The sequence below is a fragment of the Mauremys mutica genome, chromosome 8 (assembly GCF_020497125.1).
Source record: "Mauremys mutica isolate MM-2020 ecotype Southern chromosome 8, ASM2049712v1, whole genome shotgun sequence".
In the NCBI taxonomy this organism is placed as follows: domain Eukaryota; kingdom Metazoa; phylum Chordata; order Testudines; family Geoemydidae; genus Mauremys; species Mauremys mutica.
This window is the reverse complement of record NC_059079.1, coordinates 74,671,901-74,692,716: the sequence shown is the minus strand read 5'-3', so window position 1 is coordinate 74,692,716 and position 20,816 is coordinate 74,671,901. Positions and strand designations below refer to the sequence as shown.

Sequence of the window (20,816 nt, the reverse complement as noted above, 5' to 3'; positions counted from 1 at the left end):
TTAAGGCTGTGCTTTTCAGAGACTAAGGGAGTTAGGAGTTTGAATCCCAGGGAAATGCAATGGGAGCTGGGCATGGAACTCACTCAAGTTCCTTTGGAAGCCCCATTTGAAAATCCCAGTGCAGGGAGGCTGGCTTAGCACATAGGGCACATAGGGTGGGAAGGGTCCTTACACCATCTAGCATCAGCAGAAACCTGTAATCAGTCCTAGCAGCTCCCTGTGCCGGGCTGGAGCATTTAGCGTTCATCTCAGCCAGTGGTCGTGCACAGGGATTCACCGGATAATGTAACTGCGTTTCCCTCCAGCTCTTCCAGCGAGTTGCCTGTCAGGCTCAGGACAGAGAAGACCTCATTGCAGGGATTGATGAGTTTCTGGATGAGCTGACTGTGCTGCCTCCAGGCAAATGGGACCCGACCACCCGAATCCCTCCGCCAAAGTGCCTGCCCTCTCCTCACAAGAGGTACCGGAGGGGGAGAACCCAGCAGCTTTCTGGGGCTCTTTTACTAAAGAGCAGAGCGGGGCCTGAGACACAAAGCTGAGCTCTGGCTCTGAAATCCCCCGTCTCTCCCCCTGGTGTAGGGCATTCAGATTCAGCCCCAGCTCTGCCAATGACGCTATGCAGAGCGTTAAGAGCAGCAGCAATCAGAGACTGGGAGCTTCACACTGACAGTGTAGTGTCCCGCAGCTGCTGCCCCACTGCCATGGCCATTCCGCGCCCCAGGGAGCTGTCAGAGCCTTTCCCTGCTGCAGTGAAAGGCTCTAGCATAGGGTAAAAGCCATGGCAGGGAGAGTCAGTGGGGAAGGGCTTCGGCAGCTCCCTGCTGCTGAGCTGTTCCCCGCTGCCTCCCCCTGCCAGAGCCTTTCACTGACCCATGTAACTGTAAACTACTGTGTGGACGCAGCCTGATTTTCACTGCAGTGTGTAGCTACACATGCCCTACATGCTGCTGCATATGGTGTGCAGTGTAGATGTAACCTTAGCTGCCCCAAGGGATCCAAGGTGACAGGGCTGACAAGGGAGAAAACTGACTGAAGGGCAGTCCAGAGTGTTGATGTGAGGGCTGGCAGCCTTAGGGGGCTCTGCCTGCGCCATCTGTTGGGGTGAATGTCCACCCTTTGCCAATGCAGTCCTCACCATTGGGGCATGCTCTGGTAGCCTCAGACAGCAGCAATGGCTCTAAGTGCCTTCGTCCATCCAAAGTTGGGCAGGACATTATGGCCCTCACAAGTGGCCTGCCCTTTATTGCCTGCACGTGTGATTCCTCCAATGCACTCTCCATGGGGCTAACTTTCACCTTGTGCAGGTGAAACACACCTTCCAGGTGGGGCAGGTCACTAGCAGCACATGGCACTGACACACCATGTTCTGCATTGGCTCATGTGTCAGGCAGAGCTCCCAGGGTGACCAACACAGGTCACCCAGGTTGAGTCAATTTGAGATCAGTTCACCATCTTTCCAGCCCTGAATGGGGTGGGAGCCAGTTAACTGAGGTGCCCCCTTCCTCCACCCCTCAGTCCCTGTCTCTCATCCCCGTGGTTAAGCTCTGCAGAGTTCTCTCACTGTCCAGCAGGAGCGGCAGGGTGTTCTCAGCAGGAAAGGCTGTCTGCATCGCTGCAAATTATTCCAAGTCGTGGTTTAAAACTTAAGTGCTCTGCATGGCCACCACCTGGCCTCTAGACCCTTCACTCCACTGAATGATAAAACTAGTGTCCTGCTACTACCTCCCATTTCTGTGTATTTCCTCTCCAGTGTATCTGGACCGCTGAGATGCAGCTGCCTCTAGGGATGGAAGTGGCAGCATCAGCTGTACTGAGACTCCCCGAGAGCAGTGGGGTTGAGATTTCAATACCAAAAATTGCCCGAGGAACTAGGCTGGGTTTCGTTAATGAGGATGGTTCTGGGCTGACACCCGCCCACTTGAGTTTCTCTTGTTGTCTCAGGATCTCCATGCACCTCCGGGAATGGAAATCTCATTGCAACGGGAACGTGTCTGCAGCTGACGACAGACATACCCATGGGCACCAGCCTGTCAGCGAGGAGCTGCAGAGAACAGGAAGGTAACTGCCCGCCTGGGGAGGCTACTGACATTTGCCTTAAAGAAAGCCAGCTAGAGTCAGCCCTGGCATAAGTAGGTGCAGTTCTCCTGAGTCAGTGGACTGGTGCCCGCTTACACCAGGGCTCAGTTTGGCCTGGAGCTAGGGGCCCCGTAGTTAGTGCTCTGCACTGGCACATAGTAGACACAGGTTTATTCCTGGGCCTGGTTTCTCACTGCCAGATTGGTAGCCACTGAGGGCTCTGGAGAACCGCAGGAGACACCTGAGTTGGGTTTCTGGCCCTGATCTCTTGTTTTCCAGACCCTGGGGTGGAGATTCTCCTAGCAGCACATCAGAGACCCAGATTACATTCCTAGCCAGTGTCTCATCTTGGGGCTGCTCCAGACAGGCTAATAAAAGACCAGGGTTCAGTTCCTGGGGATATTCAGAAGGTATAGAGCCAGGTATCTCCTGACTTCATTTCAGTAAACGAGTCTCTAAGTTCTGGAGGGCAGGGGCCAACCTCACATTCATACAGTGTCTCGCAAAATGGGTCCTGGTGCTGACGGGGGTCTCGAAGAGCAACTCGGTGACAAATAAGAAAGAAATGGCACTGACAGGGTTTGCCAAGATTTTCTTGTAGTCCCCAAGGAAAATATTGACCACTGGTCAACAGAGATAGGCCTGAACCAAATCCCTGGTTCCAATTTCTGTCTCCAACCTTGAGATCTGGTGCGCACCAGAACTGGTGCAAATTGAACAGTCTGGAACTTGGCATTTCAAAATCTGGACCTGAATCTGAACCTCCCAGATTCCAGGGTGTTGGGGGCTGGGACCCAGTGTTCACATCTGCCTGGTACAGCTGCAGATTCAGACCTGACCCTGGGACTCAGCGGGGCTCGGGCTTAGCCCATCTCTGACATTTCTCTCTGGTCAATACATCAAAAGGAGTCAATATCTGCTTTCAAATAGGCCCTCAAGTGGGCCAGCCACTAGGGGGCATGGTAGCATTGGGTTTGGTAGCTTCCTTGAACCTGTTGTTCGGGAGAGAAAATAGCTCTGTTCTAGGATTCTTCCTGCAGAGCTCTCTCAGGTCAGCCTTGGCTAACCAGGGGATCTTGCTCGTACAGTATAGAGTGATTGGTGTGGAGGATTCCTGCTCTCTGTCGTGAATCTCCTTGTTTCCATGTTGGTCTGCAGGTTATTTGGAGGGCTGGTAAAGGACATCCGGAGGAAGGCCCCTTGGTACTGGAGTGACTTCTATGACGCCCTGAACATCCAGTGCTTTTCAGCTATTCTCTATATCTACCTGGCGACTGTTACCAATGCAATTACTTTTGGTGGCATGCTGGGAGACGCTACCGATAACATGCAGGTCTGTGCTAGCCTCCGGTGTGATGCCCCTTTGCCTGTGCCACAGTGACGTGTCATCCCCTCTGTAGCAACGTCATTGTCTTTCTTGCTCTGATGGACATTGCATCCAGTGCTGAGTGAATCATAAGTAAACCAGGTGCCAGCTGCCATATTAATAACAGAGCAGAGGAGACAGGGCAGTTGGTGTACAGTAATGCCAATACATAGCATTTAGCTAGAGCTTTTCATTTGGAGATCTCAGAGCACTTGAGTTCCTGATGGTGCCTCTATTTTGAGATGTGGTCCACCAGTCTGAGTAGAGGACTGGGAGCCACCCAATTGTGTTTCCTTAGGCAGAGCTGAAGTTACTGAAGATGTGCTGAGAATCTAAAGAAAATTGCACCACACCTGACAGCAAGCATTTCTCCAGGTGCCAGCTGCTCACTAATTCAGACAAACAAAACTAGCACTGTGTGTAACCGTGCCACCTGGCAACTCCCAGTAAAGTTACACCTGTCTCCTCTCACAGAACTCTTACCTTGTGCCTTCCTGAACTACTCGTGCTTCACTGGGTTTCTCCCTGTGTTTCAGGGAGTGCTGGAGAGTTTCCTGGGCACCGCTATCGCTGGAGCTGTCTTCTGCCTCTTTGCTGGACAACCGCTCACCATCCTGAGTAGCACTGGCCCTGTCCTAGTCTTTGAACGGCTCCTCTTCTCCTTTAGCAAGTGAGTAAAGGCCTGTCTCAAAGTGTCCCCTTGTCCTGAATGGGTAACTGCGTCCAGTGAGCTTCCTGAACCACTTCAAATGAGACTTGCAGCTCTTTGGATACTTAATAATCCCAGGTGTTTAACACCTTAGGCCTGGCTGGTTTCCTAAGGGATCTGTTGGGCCACTGGGGATACTGCTGTGCTAGAGGAGAGGGAGGGCTTCTGCTGTTACTCTGGAAAAGAACTAACCCCCATTCAGCCTTGACACCCCCTGCAGGGACCCCCCTTGTTTTCAGCCTCCCAGCAAGACCAGCCCTCACCCCTGGCTCCAGCCACTGGGTCAGTCTCTCAGTGAAGAGCTTCAGGGATTCATATCTCACACCCCGGCACGGCCCAGTTCCAACATCACGCAAGAGAAATGATTCCTGCAGGATTTACGGCCAGGCCTAGAGCTGAGAGCTGGAGCCAGCAGATCATTGGTGATTCCCCAGACATGCTGAGCTTGGCTCAGCCACCACTGACCTCAGAATTGTGCTCCATATCTCTGTGTGATGGCCATGACATTAGAAATCGCTCTGGGGACTCAAACACAGCCTAGGAGTGGGGAGAGCTGGGATCAATTCCCAATCTTGCTACTAATGCACAGTATCACCTTGGGCATGTCTGTTAGTGTTTGCTTGTCTAGGCTTTGTTTCCCAATGTGTAGAAGGGGGCTAATGATGCTCAGCTGCCTGACAGGCTGTCATGAGGTACTAACAGGAGTGTCAGATGTAAGACGTGGGAGATAATTGTCCCGCTCTATTCAGCACTGGGAGGGGGGGCTCAGCTGGGGTACGGTGGCCAGTTCTGGGTGCCACACCGTGGGGAAGATGGGGACAAACTGGAGAGACTCTAGAGGAGAGCAACAATAATGGCAAAAGGTTTAGAAAGCCTGGCCTGTGGGGAAAGGTTAAAAAACCAGGCATGTTTAGTTTGGAGAAAAGAAGACTTGGGGGGCATGGGTGGTGGGTGGAGCCCCCCTTTGGGGAGGCTAGCCCTGGCTCTGCCCCTTCTGCTCGGCCCCCCTGCAGCCGGAGGCCCATACCTCCTGCTCCCCCACACCTGGAGGAGCCCCGAGCTCCTCCCACTTCTGCCCGGAGGAGCCCTGAGTGCCACCCCCCTTGGCCGGAGGAGTCCTGGACTGGCCAAAGCCCCGAGGCCCCACCCCCACCTGCCTGGAGGAGTCCCAGGCCAGTGGCAGCTGCGCTGCTCCTCCCCTCCCCAGACCCCAGGCCGCCAGGGGAAAAGTGTTTCTGGTCCAGAAGAAGGTTTTGCTATGCCCCATGCATGTTCTGGGGCAGCTGAGGAGGTGGTAGTTGCTACTCAGTAAGAGTTCACAGAGATTACTGATGAACCCAAGAAGCTGAATAGCACATACCGCCTCCTCAGCCACCCCGGAACCTGCATGGGGCATAATAAATCAAAAACTTCCCCCCAAAACCCCACAACCGGGGGTCCAGCGGCCGCTGCAGCACCAGGGGAGGCAGAGCCTGGCCTCCCCTGGCCTATTATATCCGCTGCCCATGTTGGGGGGGCCCTGATAATCTACAAATCTGGTAAGGGCTGTTCTAAAGAGGATGTGATCAATTGTTCACCATTCCACTTAAGGTCGGACAAGAAGTAATAGACTTAATTTGGAGCAAGGCAGATTTAGGTTAGACACTAGGAGAAAATTTCTAACTCTTTTTAAGGGTAGTTAAGCTCTGGAACAGGCTTCCAAGCGAGGTTGTGGGATCCTCATCGCTGAAGGTTTTTAAAAGCAGGTTGGACAAACATCTGTGAGGGCTGGTCTAGGTTTCCTCGGTCTCGCCTCAGCGCAGGGGCTGGACTTGATGACCTCTCGAGGTCCTTTCCAGCCCTGCATTTTTGTGATTCTGTGTGCTCCATCCAGCACACTGAGGTCATTGGACAAGTGGCACTAAAGAAAGGCAGAGCATGCTGCTATTAGTGATTAGTAGGGCTCCGTATCTGTCACAGAGGTCGCAGAAGCCACGGATTCCGTGGCTTTCCATGACCTCCATGACTTCTGCAGGAGCCAGTGTGGCTGACCCCAGGGCCGCCCAAGCAGCTGGCTCCGGGGCCAGCTGCTCACGTGGCCCCCAAGACAGCCACACACACTGCTGCTAGAATGGCCCTGGGGACAGCCACACCAGCTGCTGCTCCAGTGGCCCCCGGCAGCGGCTCCCCCATACGCCCCCCCCCAGCAGCCCACTCATGCCTCCCAGCGCCCCCCCACCAAGATTTAATCACAGGTATTTTTAGTACAAGTCATGGACAGGTCAAGGGCCGTGAATTTTTCTATGTTGCCCGTGACCTGTCCATGACTTTTACTAAAAATACCCGTGACTAAATCATGGCCTTAGCGATTAGAGTAAGTGTCATGTCTTGTGTGTGACTGATTCATTGAAACACTTTGGGCCCATCCTTTCTCCAGAGACTACAGCCTGGATTACTTGGAGTTCCGCTTCTGGATTGGCCTCTGGGTGGCCTTTTTCGGACTGATTTTGGTGGCCACCGAAGCGAGTTACCTGGTGCAGTATTTTACCCGCTTCACCGAGGAAGGCTTCTGTGCCCTCATCAGCTTCATATTCATCTATGATGCTGTGAAGAAGATGCTGAGCTTGGCGGACAGCTTCCCCGTCAACTGGGATTACAAGATCAATGACGTCACTCTCTACGGCTGCATCTGTAACTCATCTGGCACAGGTAGGAGCGGGCTGCCTCCAGTTGGGAGGGTCCCTGCGTCTCCGTTTGCTTGGGTGGCTGCATGTTTCTGTCAGTAGTGCTGGGGCAGAGCTCTGTGTATTGGAACGGGTCTTAGAAAGCAGCAGTTCAGCTGTGCTTGTCCGCTCCAAAAAGGAACTGGTGTTATTATTTGTATTGTGAAGCACCTAGGAGCCACAGGCACAGACCAGGCGCCAGGTGCTGTACAGACACAGGACACAAAGACAGTCCCTGCCGCAAAGAGCTGACAGGCTGAGACAAGAGACTACAGGCAGAATTCAGACTGACGGGGAGCATAAGGAAACAACCAGACAATACTGTCAGCATGATAGGCTGGGTGGTCTCTGCACACCAGCCGACTGCCTGTTGTTACGCCTTGTGCAGGGAGTACAGCAACGGAGAGATGTAAAGAGGCATTTGCAGGTGGACAGTGAGGTGGCTTTGCAGCTGTTTATGGGGAGCACCTCCCAAGCATGAGGGGCAGCAGGGGAAAAAGCACGAAGGGGCTTGTTTGAAAATGTAACCATTGGGCAATGAAGCTTGGCAACCTGGGCCGATCAGAGATGAGGGGTCAGCATCTTAGTGATGTATGAGAGATGAGTCGGAATGTGGGAATAGGCCAGGAAGGGACTCAAAAGTAAAGATTAGCATCTTCTATTGGGTATGGAGGAGCAAGGGGAGCCAGCAGAGATGCAAATTGGATGGTGATATGGTCAAAGTAAAAATGATCTTTGCAGCAGTGCTTTGAACAAATAGGAGCAGGGCAAGGTTGCATTGGTCAAAGCCAGAGAAAAGGGTGTTGCAGCAGGGGTGCTGGAATGGTGGGGAGGGGGCCAAGGCCCCATCATTTTTTACTGGCCATAAGGGTGAGCGATGCGGGGAAAGGGGCAGAGAGGAACGAGCGGGGGCAGGGCCTTGCGGGAAGGGGTGGAGCAGGGACCTGGGGAGAGGGGTGGAATGGGCAGGCAGGGGGCAGGACCTCAGGGGGAAGAGCTGGCATGAGGGTGGGACCTCAGGGAGAAGAGGCCGTGTGAGGGCAGGAGAAGGGATGGCATGGGAGGGTGGGGCCACTTTTAGGGAGCTTTCATCACCCCTGTGTTGCAGTAATCAAAACTCAAGATTAGAGACCGGGTGAGAGATTTAGCTGTGTGGGTGGATAGGAAAGGCCAGATATTACAGATGAGAGGGGAAGGTATTTTGCCAGTGTCAGTCTTTGAAGAAGTGAGTGAGCACGTGCAGAGAGACAAGTGGAGGCAAGAGGGGGAGAGGGTTTGAGGAAGGAGTCCAAGGGGGCTGGGATTGTGGAGTGGGAGTCAGTCAGGGTGCAGAAGTGGAGGCATTTGGCTGGGAAGGCGGCAGAACTGGAGGAGGAGAGAACAAATCTGTACTGGAGGAAGTCAGCCTTGTTCCGAGATTTCTGCCAGAGATGCTCGGCAGTACGAGAGCAGAAACAGACAAGGTGGATGTTGGGTGTGAGCCAGGGCTGGGGGCTGGGAGGGCTGGGACCTTGTGAAGGGAGATGGGGGCAAAAGAGTCAAGGGTGGACGAGAGCGAAGCATGGGGAGAATCAACAGTCATATCAATGGAAGAAAATGCCAAATGGCCCCCTCTGATCGAACAGAGCTGCTCCCTGGGCATATCAGTCACCCCTTCCCCACGCAGTGGCAAACAGTTCAGCTTCTTACTCGTGTGAGCCCTTCGGGCCAGCACCTTTGCAGGGGAGGGAGCTGAGCTGTGTGCTGACTGGTGCAGCATCCGCAGAGCTGGTAACTGAGTACAAGGCTACCTTTGGGTCTCAGACACCTGCCCAATGCCAGCAGCGGCAAAGGGGCTGCCCAAATGTCCCTGAGGGTAGGTCTGTATGGCAGCACATAACGGGGGGCAGAATCTGGCCTGCAGGATTTTTACAACTGACAATGTATGAAAAAGAGGAAACGCAGCTTGACTCTCCGATCCCAGGAGGAGTGTGCAGGGCTCTCAGTGAGGGACAGAATCTCTTTACGTGTGAACTCAGGTAAATGGGATGTGGTTTCAGTGAGGCTCAGTACACATGGGACTGTCACTTTCCAGAGCAGACCCACACCTTGACATGGGTTAGACTGAGTTAGGTGAAATACTGATTGCAGAGAATTCCCCGAAGAATGTGGCTCTTGTTCTGTGTGTGAACCAGTCCTGAGTTTGGGGACTGTAGGAGCCAGGGCCAGGGAATCACCAAATAGTTCGGATGAACCTGCTTTCCAGCAACTGTGACTCTAGTGATGGGTCAGTCAGCCGCTCTGGGCTCTTGATTAACTCCTGAAACCCCCCATCTTCTGGGAGTCGGGTTATTACCAGAAAGGTGATAGTAGTACAGGGCATCCCCTCATTAATAGAGCTGCCCCCTTTGTGTATCCAGCCCTGCCAAGAATAGCACAGTCCCTAGAGGGCGAGACCTTCACTGTGGCCCATATGTGACTGGAGCAATTGTCCCATGGACACCTCCCTGCTCAGGGCCGTCCTTAGGATTTATGGTGCCCTAGGCGAGATTATTAAACTGGTGCCCCTGTGCCTGATCTGCTCTTAGCAACACAAATATAAGCATACAGTATTGGAAAACTTGCCACATTCACGTTATTAAAACCAGTTTAACTTAATTAAGGACACTGTAATGCTGATGCACTAGCACTAAAGAAGTAGCCCTATAGAAAAAATTCTGATTTGACAGAATGATACAAATAATATAATTTTTGTAATTTGTCAAAATTTTATTGGAAATGTATATGAAGAGGTATTGAAACAAAGATTTATTTTTAATTAAAAGGAATCTTTCTGGCTTTTTTGGCTGCAAAATCAGTTAATAAGCTGGTTTTCCAAACAGTGGGAAAATATAACCCTAGTTTTACTGCTAGGTAAAGCACAAAGTGACCAAAATGAAGTCAGCACAGAATCATCTCATCTAGATTAAGGTAGCACAAAAATGTTACAGAAGTCCTATTGTGCCTTATTTTTGTTTGGAAAGACATTGGCAATAGCAGCACATTCACATGATAAAATACATGATAAATCAGTGTCTCTAAAGTTCCATCAAAAACTGACATTTTCACAGCTCTAGCATGATCTGCTGTACAGATTCTTCACAAGGACCTTTCAGAAGTGGTGTGCCAAGTTCACTGTAATTTAAGGTTTCTCTTGCCAGTAATACATTTTAATGTTTAGCAGGTGCTGAGTGGGCCGGCGGCTGGTATCCCAGCTGGCAATAGGGCAGCAGCTGGAACCCCAGAGCAGTGATGGGCTGAGACCTTTGCATGTGTGCTGTAGGCCGACCCCTGCTTTATACACTAGTAAGGAGATGAGCATATTACAGTTGTTGGAGGGCTCTTATCAGGAGTAACAGGCTGTAGGAAAGTCAGTCAACATTTTTTGTTTCTATGATGAAACCTGGCCCACTCCCTGCCGCAAACCAAACCTGTCACTAATAATTGTCAACAATTTAATTTTCTGTTTTTGGCTAAGATATTAATTTTAAAAAAATATTGAAATTGGATTCAGGATTGTTAGCAAGAATTTTTGGCAAACAAAGTTGTTAAATGACAATCTAAATGGCAACACAGTACTGCTTTCATGCTTGGCTCACCCCCCAGCCTGCTGGTCCAACAGCTGCAGTAGACCCCAAAATCCACCTCTTGGGGTGCAGAGTGGCAACAGCAGCAGCAAACCCTCAGGTCCAATCACACGCCAATGGGCACCACCACCAGCCTTACGGACCATGGTGAAGTTAGCACAGCATCTGATCTCAGGGACAGGTCACCCATGGAGCCACAGCAGCTCATCCTGCCCTGTGCAGCTCCCCCGGGATGAGATGGATCACTGGCAGCTGCCAGCCCGGGGGAGAGGCGCTCCCCAGCTAGGGTGACCAGATCCAGATGTCCTGATTTTATAGGGCCAGTCCCGATATTTGGGGCTTTGTCTTATATAGGCACCAATTACCCCCACCTAGAGTGACCAGACAGCAAGTGTGAAAAATCAGGACGGGGTGGGGGGTAAAAGGAGCCTATATAAAAAAAAGACCCCAAAATTGGGACTGGCCCTATAAAATAGGGATATCTGCTCACCCTACCCCAACCCCCGTCCTGATTTTTCACACATCTGGCTAACCCCAGCCCAGCCCTGTGAGACATTCCAATCCTGGCAGAGGAAGTGAGTTACTTTCACTTTCATTCCTCAGCAGGCAGGCAGGCTCCCCCCCACCTACCCCCCAGCACCTCACCCAACCCAGCCCTGACGGAGGGGAGGGAGGAGAGAGAGAGGGATGCTCCTGGGGAGGAGGGAGAAAGGAGGGGGTGCTCCATGGGGCAGGGGGGGAGAAGAATGGATGTTATGGGGGACAAGGATACTGGTTCCAGACCCGCAGAGCCTGCCTCACCTCACCTCAGCCAGGGAGAAAGAGTCACACTCACAGGTGAGCTCCTTCCCAGAGACCCCAGCAGCCAATCCCCTCCCTCAGACTGTGCTGCATTCGGCTCTCTCTAGGACCCAGCAGCCTGCTCTTACATGCTCCACTGCTTCCCGTCTGTCTCGGCTCCGGGCAGAGTGGTGCCCCCAGACCTAGTGGTGCCCTAGGCGGCTGCCTATTCTGCCTATGCCTAAGGACGGCCCTGTCCCTGCTATATAATGTCTGTGTAGCAAACACAGCACATATCCAGGGGATATGAGGACTGTACTTGTGAGGATGCTCCTGCAGCACTTATGTGGCGTCACCACCAGAGGGTGACAGAGAGCCATACTGCATTGGCATGAGTCACATCCTGATGTATTTTTAGGACTCACTGCAGGCCCCAGATACAAGGTTAGGTTCTCAGTCAGAGTTAAGGGGGAGAGTCCATATCAGTAACTAAAGTGTTACAGATCCCAGTGCCAGGGTCCCATCTGCATGCAGGAGGCATCTCAGCCTGGGTGTGAACTCAGCCAGAGAGCTCAGCTGTCTGTCCCCCGCGGGGACCCTCATGGAAACATTGAACTCCAGCCCTTCCCCCCAGTCCAGTGGTGGTCTCCTGTGCACTGAGAGCAGGGAGTGTGAGGGGGAGTCAATGCAGTGATAGATCCTGACTCCGATCAGAATTGTGCTGGGCTTGTTTTCTGCTACTGCTAATTTCTCTCTCCCTGTTGCATTGATTTGCCCAGTGTCTCCCATGGACTCGGACTTCCTTCGGGTCCATCCCCTCCATGCTCCCTGGTCGCAGCCTGCCAGCTCTTTGGGGGAGAACACAGCTCTCTGCGGGGTGGGTGTTCCTGTTCCAAGGGGGGAGAGGAGAATTGTCCGCTGTGGCCATGAGAGGCAGGGGCTCAGCAGAACATTAGCAGCTTCGGTCCATTCCCCAACCCCAATTCTATGGAAGCCAGGGACCCCCTACTCCCCCTGCACCATCCCCTCCCAGCCAAACTCCTAGAGACACTCATAGCAGGACCTGTCTGACAGCAAACTCCCAAAGACTCAAACCCTCTTCTCCCCCGAACCAGAGCGGGGAGAGGTCGCGGCTATTTTCTTCATAACCCTTCACTCTATTGTTTGTCTGGCTTCTCAGTAGAGCTATAGAATAACCCAAACCCCACATGGCCACATGCCAGCCCCAGGGAAATCTCAGGATCTGGGAAGAGCCCAGCTCCATCATTGTAGCTCTCAGCAACGGGACAAATTCTCGTGGTCTCTGGATGCAGGAATTTCCATGCCCTTGGGTGCTTCTGTGACATGAGCTTGGGTACCCAGCTACTTTGCTCCCTCTGCACTGAGCTACTGAGCGTCTCCTGGGAAGACAGGCCAGCCTCCTCGCCCACTCTGGCGCAGCGCTGACCGCATCGCCCTCTTCACAGCTGGGCTTTGTGCTGAAGGGATGACCTCATGGTGCACAGCTGGGATGCTCTCGGTGCCTCTTCGCTTAGTCCCACAGTCAGGCAGTTTTTTACCTCCTCCACATCTCAATGAAAGTCCTTTGCTAGTGGATGGTGTGAGGCAGCCACTCCGACAGGCTTCGCAATCAGGAGGCGTGGGGCAGAAATGTCTCTAATTTTCAGTCTCTCCTCTGTCAGGTTGGTTGCACAATCACTCATCTCTGGGTTTCCACTGCATGTGGGGTCTCCTACTGTTTTCTCCCAGTTTGGGATCAGCGAGCTGCCAGTTTTGTATGGCTCTGCTTTGATTTCTGGATTTCATTGTGGTGAGAATCTGCTAGTGGGAAGGTTCTGATTAGAAACTCAGAGCTGCTTTTGATTTGTGACCTTTTCCCTGGTTACTTTATTGTCCTTTTAGTTCTCTGAGTTGGGCTCACTTCTGAGATCTGGCTCTTGACTCTTCCCTGTCCCTCCTCTACTCTTATCCCTCCTCCCTCCACTCTGCTCCTCTGCATTCAAGTCAGGCAGGTTCCTTCTCTTCTGTGCTCCAGCAGGAGGCATACCACGCACACAGGAGAGACAGCATTACATGTTCAGTCGCTCTCGGGGGACAGAGCATGTGCAATCTGGTCAGCACATATGAACTGTGTGGGGATGGAGCATGCTCAGTGCTGTTGGAATCCTTTGAGAATTTAGGTGTCAGACTCTAGGAAACCTCTCCTGAGTGTGTGTGAACTGTGATTTTCCCAAGACTTACAGAACTTGGCTAACTTTCTGTGGCCAGTAAAACACACACGTTTCTGACACCAGGGCGACCCTTCCTGCCACATTTCAAGTCCCTCTTCCAAAGCAGAGAGCTTCTCAAGGAAACAGTTTGAAGAATTTTTAATATGGGCAAAAAAAAGCGTTTCCCCCACTTTGTTCTCAGATATGGCTGGAGCATTTTAGCTGAACCCTTCCAACAATTGTCAGCCTGAGGCAGGTGCCTGGCATGAAACATTTCAGCCTGATCCATTAAAGTTTGCCTGACTTTAGAGCAGCTGAAAACCAGGTCTTGTAACAGGAAGTGTCAGGCAACCTTACCTCCAGGCAGTGCTACCAGCCCCACCTCCAATCAGGGGACACCAAGAGAAGCCATTGGAAACGAGGAGATGGAGACAGCCCCATGTGCTGTACCTGCAGGCCACAAGCAATGTTCTGTGGGGCACAGTTTGGGAAGCACTGCTCTAGCACAATCCCTGGGGGCAGAAGCCCCCATAACAGCTCCCAAAAGCCAGGAAGGGTTAGAACACACCAGCAGGGGGACCGAGGTGATGGTGGCAAACATCCTGTTAGTGCCACTATACGTTTTGTGGGTTTCCATAGGTGGGATAAGCTAAATGGAAAGAAAAGGGCGGGGGTAGGGGAGAGGGCAGAGGAGGAGGGGCAGGTGTGGAGGGAACCTGAGTGGAAGTGACTGTGGGTGTGTCTACACTGGAGCTGGCAGAATGATTTCCAGTGAGGGTAGGCACACCAGCGCTAGCTCTGATCTAGCTAGTGCACTAAGAACAGTAGCATAGCCGCGGCAGGAGGCACTAGCCGCCCAGAGGACATACAGGGGTCTTGGACAGGATTGTGCTGTTCACACCATCCTGGCTACCCTTCTGTTTTTAGGTGCTAGCCATCAGCGCTAGTGAGGGTGTATCTGCAAGAAATTACACCCCCGGCTCCAGTGTAGCTGCACCACCTGGGGCGGCGGGGGAGCCTGGATCAAACAGCCAGTCAGTACAGGCTAGAGAGAAAATTCAAGTTTTGCTTGGACTGTCCAGGGGTCCGTCCCCAGCTGGCTGGAGTCTCTGGCTGTGGTAGCTGCTCTCTGCAGTTCTCCCCCAAGGTCTCATGGTGGGTGGGAGGGAAGCCACCGCCTGGGTCCTCTAATGCAGTGGTTTCCAAACTATGGGTCACGACCCAGTACTGGGTTGCGGAATGGAAGGCACTGGGTCATGCTGGCTCCGGTCAGCATTGCTGACTGGGCCATTAAAAATCCCATTGGCGGTGCTGCCTGGCTAAGGCAGGCTAGTCCCTACCTGTTCTGAGACTGCGCTGCACCTCGGAAGCAGCCAGTAGCAGGTTCAGCTCCTACATGGAGGGGCCACGGGGCTCCGCACGTTGCCCCCACCCCAATCACCGGCTCCGCACTCCCATTGGCCGGTTCTTGGTCAATGGGAGCTGGGGGTGGAGGGGCAGTGCCTGCGGGTGAGAGCTGCGCGGAGCCGCTTGTGCACCTCCGCCTAGGAGCTTGACCTGCTGCTGGCCACTTCCAGGGCGCAGTGCGGTCCACGGTGCCAGGACAGGCAGGAAGCCTGCCTTAGCCCCCCCGCTACGCCACTGACTGGGAGCCGCTTGAGGTAAGCCCATGCCCCAACCCCACACCCCAATCTCCTGCCCCAGCCCTGACCCCCCCAACCCAGAACCCCTTCCTGCACCCCAAACCTCTCATCCCCAGCCCCATGCCAGAACCTGCACCCCCAGCCCAGAGCCCTGACCCTCTCCTGCACCCCAACTCCCTGCCCCAGCCCTGAGCCCCCCCAAACCCAGAGCCCCCTCCTGCACCCCATTCCCCTGGCCCCACCTGTCACCCCTCATCCCTGGCCCCACCTGTCACCCCTGCACCCCAATCCTCTGCCCCAGCCCTGAGCCCCTTCCACACCCCAACCCCTCATCCCCAGCTTGATTGGGTCACGGGCATCAACAATTTTCTTCAACTGGGTCGCCAGAAGAAAAAGTTTGAAAACCACTGATCTAGTGCCATACGAGCAGGTGTGTGTGGGGGGGTGTCCTCCCAGGGATAGTTCTGGGTATAGAGGGATGCTTGGGGGAGGGGTGGCCCCATGGCCCCTGCTCTGGCCGCTTCTGTGCCTATCATGCCTAGTATAGGGGCGTGAGAGTCTTCTGTTTGGGGAGGCTCACACACGAGTGCCAGAAGCTCCCTAGAAGTGCGGGGACACTAGTGCCTGGACCGTGGCCCTGCCCCCGCTCAGCCTCTTCCCCTGAGGCCCCACCGGCTGCTTGCTCCTCTCCGCCTCCTTCCCCGAGGCTCCGCCCGCTCACTTCTCTCTGCCTCTTCCCCCAAGACCCCAGCCGCCTGCTGCTCACTCTTCTCTGCCACCTCCCCCACGGTCCCCCATACTATACTCACTCTGCTCCACCTCCTTCCTGGAACAGGGCAGGCCATGGGGCCATGCCCCCATCACCTTTTCCTTCCTTAGGCAAGCGACAGGAGAGGAGGGGGCAGAAGAGCAAGTGGTGGAGGGGAGCCTCAGGGGAAGAGGTGGAGCAGAGCATGGGCGGGGCCTTGGTCTGGCACCGGTGGCCACCCCCACTTCTATGGAGCTTCGCTTCGGGTACTCCAGAGGTGGTGGTGGCAGGCCGGCATGCCTCGAGAAGGGTGACCCATGCCACATCCGCGGCATTTCCCCCCTACATGGCTTAGCCTCCCCTGGCCTCTTATATGTGCCGCCCATGTGGCTGAGTCTCAGTTAGCACCATCCCTAGGAGACAAAGCCTCCTGATCAGACCACAGCCTGCTAGCCTGAGGCCCAGGGGGAGGAGCCTTGCTGATAGCTGATATCCAGCACAGTCCATGATGCCCCCATCCCCGGCACTAATGACTGGGAACCAGCTCCACTGTCTCACACCAGTCCCAGGCCGGAGCCCTCTGAGACCCCCTGCAAACACTCAGGGAGACGCTGGCTGGGCGCCATGGTTTGGGGACAGGGAGAGAAATGTCTGATAGTTCATCTCTTGCAGGCAACGCCTCCATGCTGACTGAGATGCTGCTCCCACCCCCTGGCAGTGCTGCGATGGTAAGGACCATTCTCTGACTCCAGCCGCTGGAGTGAGCGAGGGGATGCTGAGGTCCTGGCAGGCTTGTTCTGGGGCGGGGCTCCCTGTGTTCCTGGGGCAGTGCTGGCATCATTGAATCCCTCCCAGGACCAGACTGTCTCAGCGACTAGGCAGTAAAGTGATGGTGCTGGGCCAGGCCTTTTACCTAGGGGCTCTGCATGGGGGACCCTGTTCCCCTTACACAGGGGACCTGCGTGTTTCATGGTGACCTTGTTTCCAGGCGGTGACCCTGGGCTCAAAGAACACTGGTGTCAGCCTCACAGAGGGGCACTTCCCTGCCGCTAGGAGGGGATGCCCCTTCCACAGCTGCCTCTCCCTGCCTGCCCTCTGGGAACGGCCTGGCAGCCGCTCACCCATGGTGCCTCGCTGACCAGAAAGAGCCATGCACGTGGGCATGTGTCCACATAGCCCAGGGAGTTCCACCAGATGAGCCCTGTTCAGGGGCAGGCCTGGTGCGATCCCTACAGGCTTGTCTACGAACACTTGGCTCGGTGAGCCCGGTGTGAGCAGGGGACGGATGGACAGATACAGACAAGCAAATGGCCTCTAACTTTCATCAGCACTAACCAGTCCCAAGTGTGCTCTCCTCCCCCACCCCTGATTGCACCACCAAGCTGCAGGGTAACTGGCCATTCTCAGCCAGTGCCCACCCACCCGTCATCTACCAATGGTGCTTGCTTGGACTCCTCTGATCTCTTCTCTTTGGCCTGTGGGGTTTTCTTCTTGTCCAGCTGGCTGGCTCTCCTCTGCCTCTGAAATGTCTCCCTCTGTCCCCACAGCAGCAGGGTCTGGAGGCTGCAAACTGGTCCCTGCTGACCCGGACAGAGTGTTTGCAAGTGGGAGGCCACCTGGTGGGGAACAGCTGTAACTACGTGCCTGACATCACCTTCATGGCCTTCACCCTCTTCTTGGGGACCTTCCTCTGCTCCATGATGCTCAAGAGCTTTAAAACCAGCCGCTATTTCCCCACAGCCGTGAGTGTTTCTCATCCCACCCCCTGATCTGCAAGCACCGAGGGCATTATGAGGAGGGTGCAGCTGTGCAAGGCTCTGTACATTTAGATGGCTTTGTGCAGACAGCTCCTGCTCCCCCTGCTGAGTGTAAGCATCTCAGCACATGCAGTACAGCTGCTACTGGCCAGCTATGGCAAGACAGCTCCAGAAATAACCCTGAAAATCAGGAGCATTGCTTTAGAAAGTTATATAAATCTCCAAGTGTTGTTCAGCCCAGCAACGTCTGACGCCCTGCAGCTCACAGAAGCGGCGCTGATGACCTGCTGAGTGCTGTGCTCTCTCCTGGTCACATGTATCTCACCCCAACACACATACAGGGCCACGCCCTATAGGTCTCAGAGTGGTGGCACCAAGGGGGTAATCGGCATTATCTCCATTTCACATACAGGGAAACTGAGGCTTGGAGAGACCGAGGCCAACATTCCCAAATGTGCTTATTGCCTGCGGGTGCCCAACAGAACACTGCTGGCAGTTTCAGGCAGGACACCTAGCAAAGGAGGCACCCAAAATCAGTGGCCCCTTTTGAAAATGTCAGCCAAGGCCACAGCGGTGGGAAGGCACACTGGGAATAGAACTCAGGGCCTCAATTCTGAGTGGGGTCAACACCACCCCAAAAGACAGTTGGGGAGCCCTCCTCAGTAACACTGGGCTTCCCAGCTCCCACCCGACAAGAAAGAAGTGCTAAAGTGCTATTTAACCTTCCTGGGTTCCTCTTTGGGGTTGGGGCCTCAGCTTCACCTTCATCCTGCCCAAGAGCAATTTAGTGCATCCACCAGAATTATCCGCCCCTAATCAGAGCTAGCGGCTTCCCCTGGTGGTGGGCTGTACTGGGCACGCGTGGGAGTCTGGCTTTATAAGGAAAGGCAGAGAGCCTGGGCCATGCTGCTCACAATCCACCAGACTTTAGTCCACACTCTCCATAAATAACCTCCCCCAGCTTCCTAGTGAGCCTTCTGCAGGGTCAGAGCTAGGTTTCAGGGGTAGCCGGGTTAGTCTGTATTAGCAAAAAAAAAAAAAAAAGGAAGAGTCCTTGTGGCACCTTAGAGACTAACAAATGTATGTTAGTCTCTAAGGTGCCATTAGAACTAGCAGCAGGGGGCATTCAAAACACTTATTACCTCATCTCCCGCATTCCCTCCATCACAGTGCAGGGGGGTCACCAAGATCTCTTATGAGAGCATGAGCAAGTGCTGGCTTCGTTGTGTGATGTCTCTTGCTTTTCACTGTGGGGTGTTTCTGGAGGACAGGGCCAGGGGTATCTCTGGGACGTGCAGATTGCCCCCCCGCCCCGAGCGCACAACAACTAAGCATGCTTAAAGCACAGCATGGCCCAAACCGGATCCCAGATAGCAAGTGGGACACCTTTTTCACTGGGGACGGAGGGCTGTAGTTGTATATATAAGACAAAGACCCTACCAGCAGGACAGTTCCTGTAATATTGAGAGATCTGGTCGCCCTACCTGTGGGTGTCTGATAACGCCCTCCCAATGGCTTTCTTTGCTCCCTTAGCTGAGGAAGCTAGTGAGCGACTTCTCCATCATCCTGGCCATCCTCATCTTCTGCGGGATTGATGCCATTCTGGGGCTAGAGACCCCCAAGCTCATCGTCCCCAGCGAGTTCAAGGTGAGAACTGACTGGGTAATGAGTGGGGGAAAACAGAGGAATTGCTGGGAAGGGGGGCTCACGGATGGAGAAGCGATGGAATTTGGGGAGCTGGGATGATGTATATAGGCAGTGATAATGGATTTGGGGGGAAGGAACAGTGCATGGGGCACCCACCTTAGATTCTGATGCAAACTATGCATCAAGTATAGAGGCTTTTTGCAGAGCCCATGTAGACAGGGCTGCCTGTGTGCATCTTCACTGCTAGTTCAGGGGTGCAGTGTGTGGTAGGTCCCAGCATGCAAAGGGGCATCCAGGTCCCAGTAGCCAGCCTGCATTGCAAACTGGGAACTGCATTTTCTAAAGGCCTCACCCCCCACATTGACAGTGGAGATGCCTGTACTCTGTTCTGCTCCACGCAGATCAGATGCAGCCCTTGGGTTCCCATGATGTTGCCTTTCATCCCTCGGCTGGGCGAGATTTGCGAGCCTTTGCTCCTGTGAGGAGCCCTCCATGTTTCTCTCTGGGCCCGAGCTGGAGAGCGTATTCCTGGATCGCAGCCCCAAGGCTGACGCTGGGGATCCACAGGTACGCGCCCAGCAAAGCTGCTCAGTAGGCTGTCCATAGACCCACTGAGCAGTTAATTAGTCCTACGTCGCTTTCGGTTGACCTGTTCTTGCTGCAAAGGACACATAATTCCTGCTGCTGATCAACCCCAGGCGCTGGAAGTGCTGCAGGGCTCATGTTGTCGGGAGACTGGATGGCTCAGGCACTGGTGCCCACAGGCAAAGATGAGTGATGCAGCTGCCTGGGGTCCCATGTCACCCCTCACTCATAATCCTGCCTGCCAACCAGAGCCACACCCCAAATCCCTCATCCCTGCTCTCCATGGTCTCCAGGCATTGTTACAATGGGCCCCCTGCCTCGGGCCAGCCCTGGGCTCAGGCAACGGGTAATGAAATATGAGGCGTTCCCCTTCGTACTGCCTCACAGCTTTGCACTCAGCTGGAATCGGAGCAGCTGGAAGCTGTTACCCTCTGATCATGGTGATCTGATCCTGACCTGAGCTGAGTCCCGCAGTCCAGCATCTAGTGAGCCATCCACCCTACAAATTCCTCCATTGCAACTGGCACGAGCGGGCCCCCTTGCTGGCAGGCTCAGCAGAGAATCCTGCATGGGCCATGGAGAGTGAGGCCCCTAGCAAGACTGCGGGAGGTGGTGAGTGTGACGCCAGCCCGGCTGCTGGCCCCACTCTGTGGATCTAGGCACCACTCCATTCACTGTAAAAGAAAGGGATTCCATGCTGCCCAGTTAGATGCTGCTCTGGACCTGCCCCCTCTGCTCCAGGGTTTGGATGGGCCCCTGGGGGACCAGCTGCTATAAGGCCTGCCTGTCTAATTCCCTCTACCCCACAGTCTTGACTCATCTCCTTCAGCGCTAGAACTAGAGCAGGACCAAGGAGCCCTTGAACCTGCTCAGCAGCTGGATCTCAGGAGCCAACATACCAACAGGGCTAGACAGCTTGTTGAGACTCCTCTGCAGAGCTTGCAGACTGCCTGGGAATCCAAGGCAGCCCTCAGAGCATAAGGAGGAG

At 54.2% G+C, this 20,816-nt stretch overlaps 1 protein-coding gene across 3 annotated transcripts in view; it reads left to right on the top strand.

Moving 5' to 3' along the window:
• SLC4A9 (solute carrier family 4 member 9) overlaps nucleotides 1-20,816 on the top strand; it is a 53,658-nt gene that overhangs the window by 7,404 nt on the left and 25,438 nt on the right. For all 3 annotated transcript variants that reach the window (XM_045028297.1, XM_045028296.1, XM_045028298.1), the window contains exons 7-14: nucleotides 306-460; nucleotides 1,942-2,058; nucleotides 3,235-3,409; nucleotides 3,979-4,112; nucleotides 6,568-6,839; nucleotides 16,512-16,567; nucleotides 17,387-17,581; nucleotides 19,130-19,243. In XM_045028297.1, the coding sequence (XP_044884232.1) occupies nucleotides 306-460; nucleotides 1,942-2,058; nucleotides 3,235-3,409; nucleotides 3,979-4,112; nucleotides 6,568-6,839; nucleotides 16,512-16,567; nucleotides 17,387-17,581; nucleotides 19,130-19,243 (1,218 nt within the window). The remainder of the gene's footprint in view (nucleotides 1-305; nucleotides 461-1,941; nucleotides 2,059-3,234; nucleotides 3,410-3,978; nucleotides 4,113-6,567; nucleotides 6,840-16,511; nucleotides 16,568-17,386; nucleotides 17,582-19,129; nucleotides 19,244-20,816) is intronic.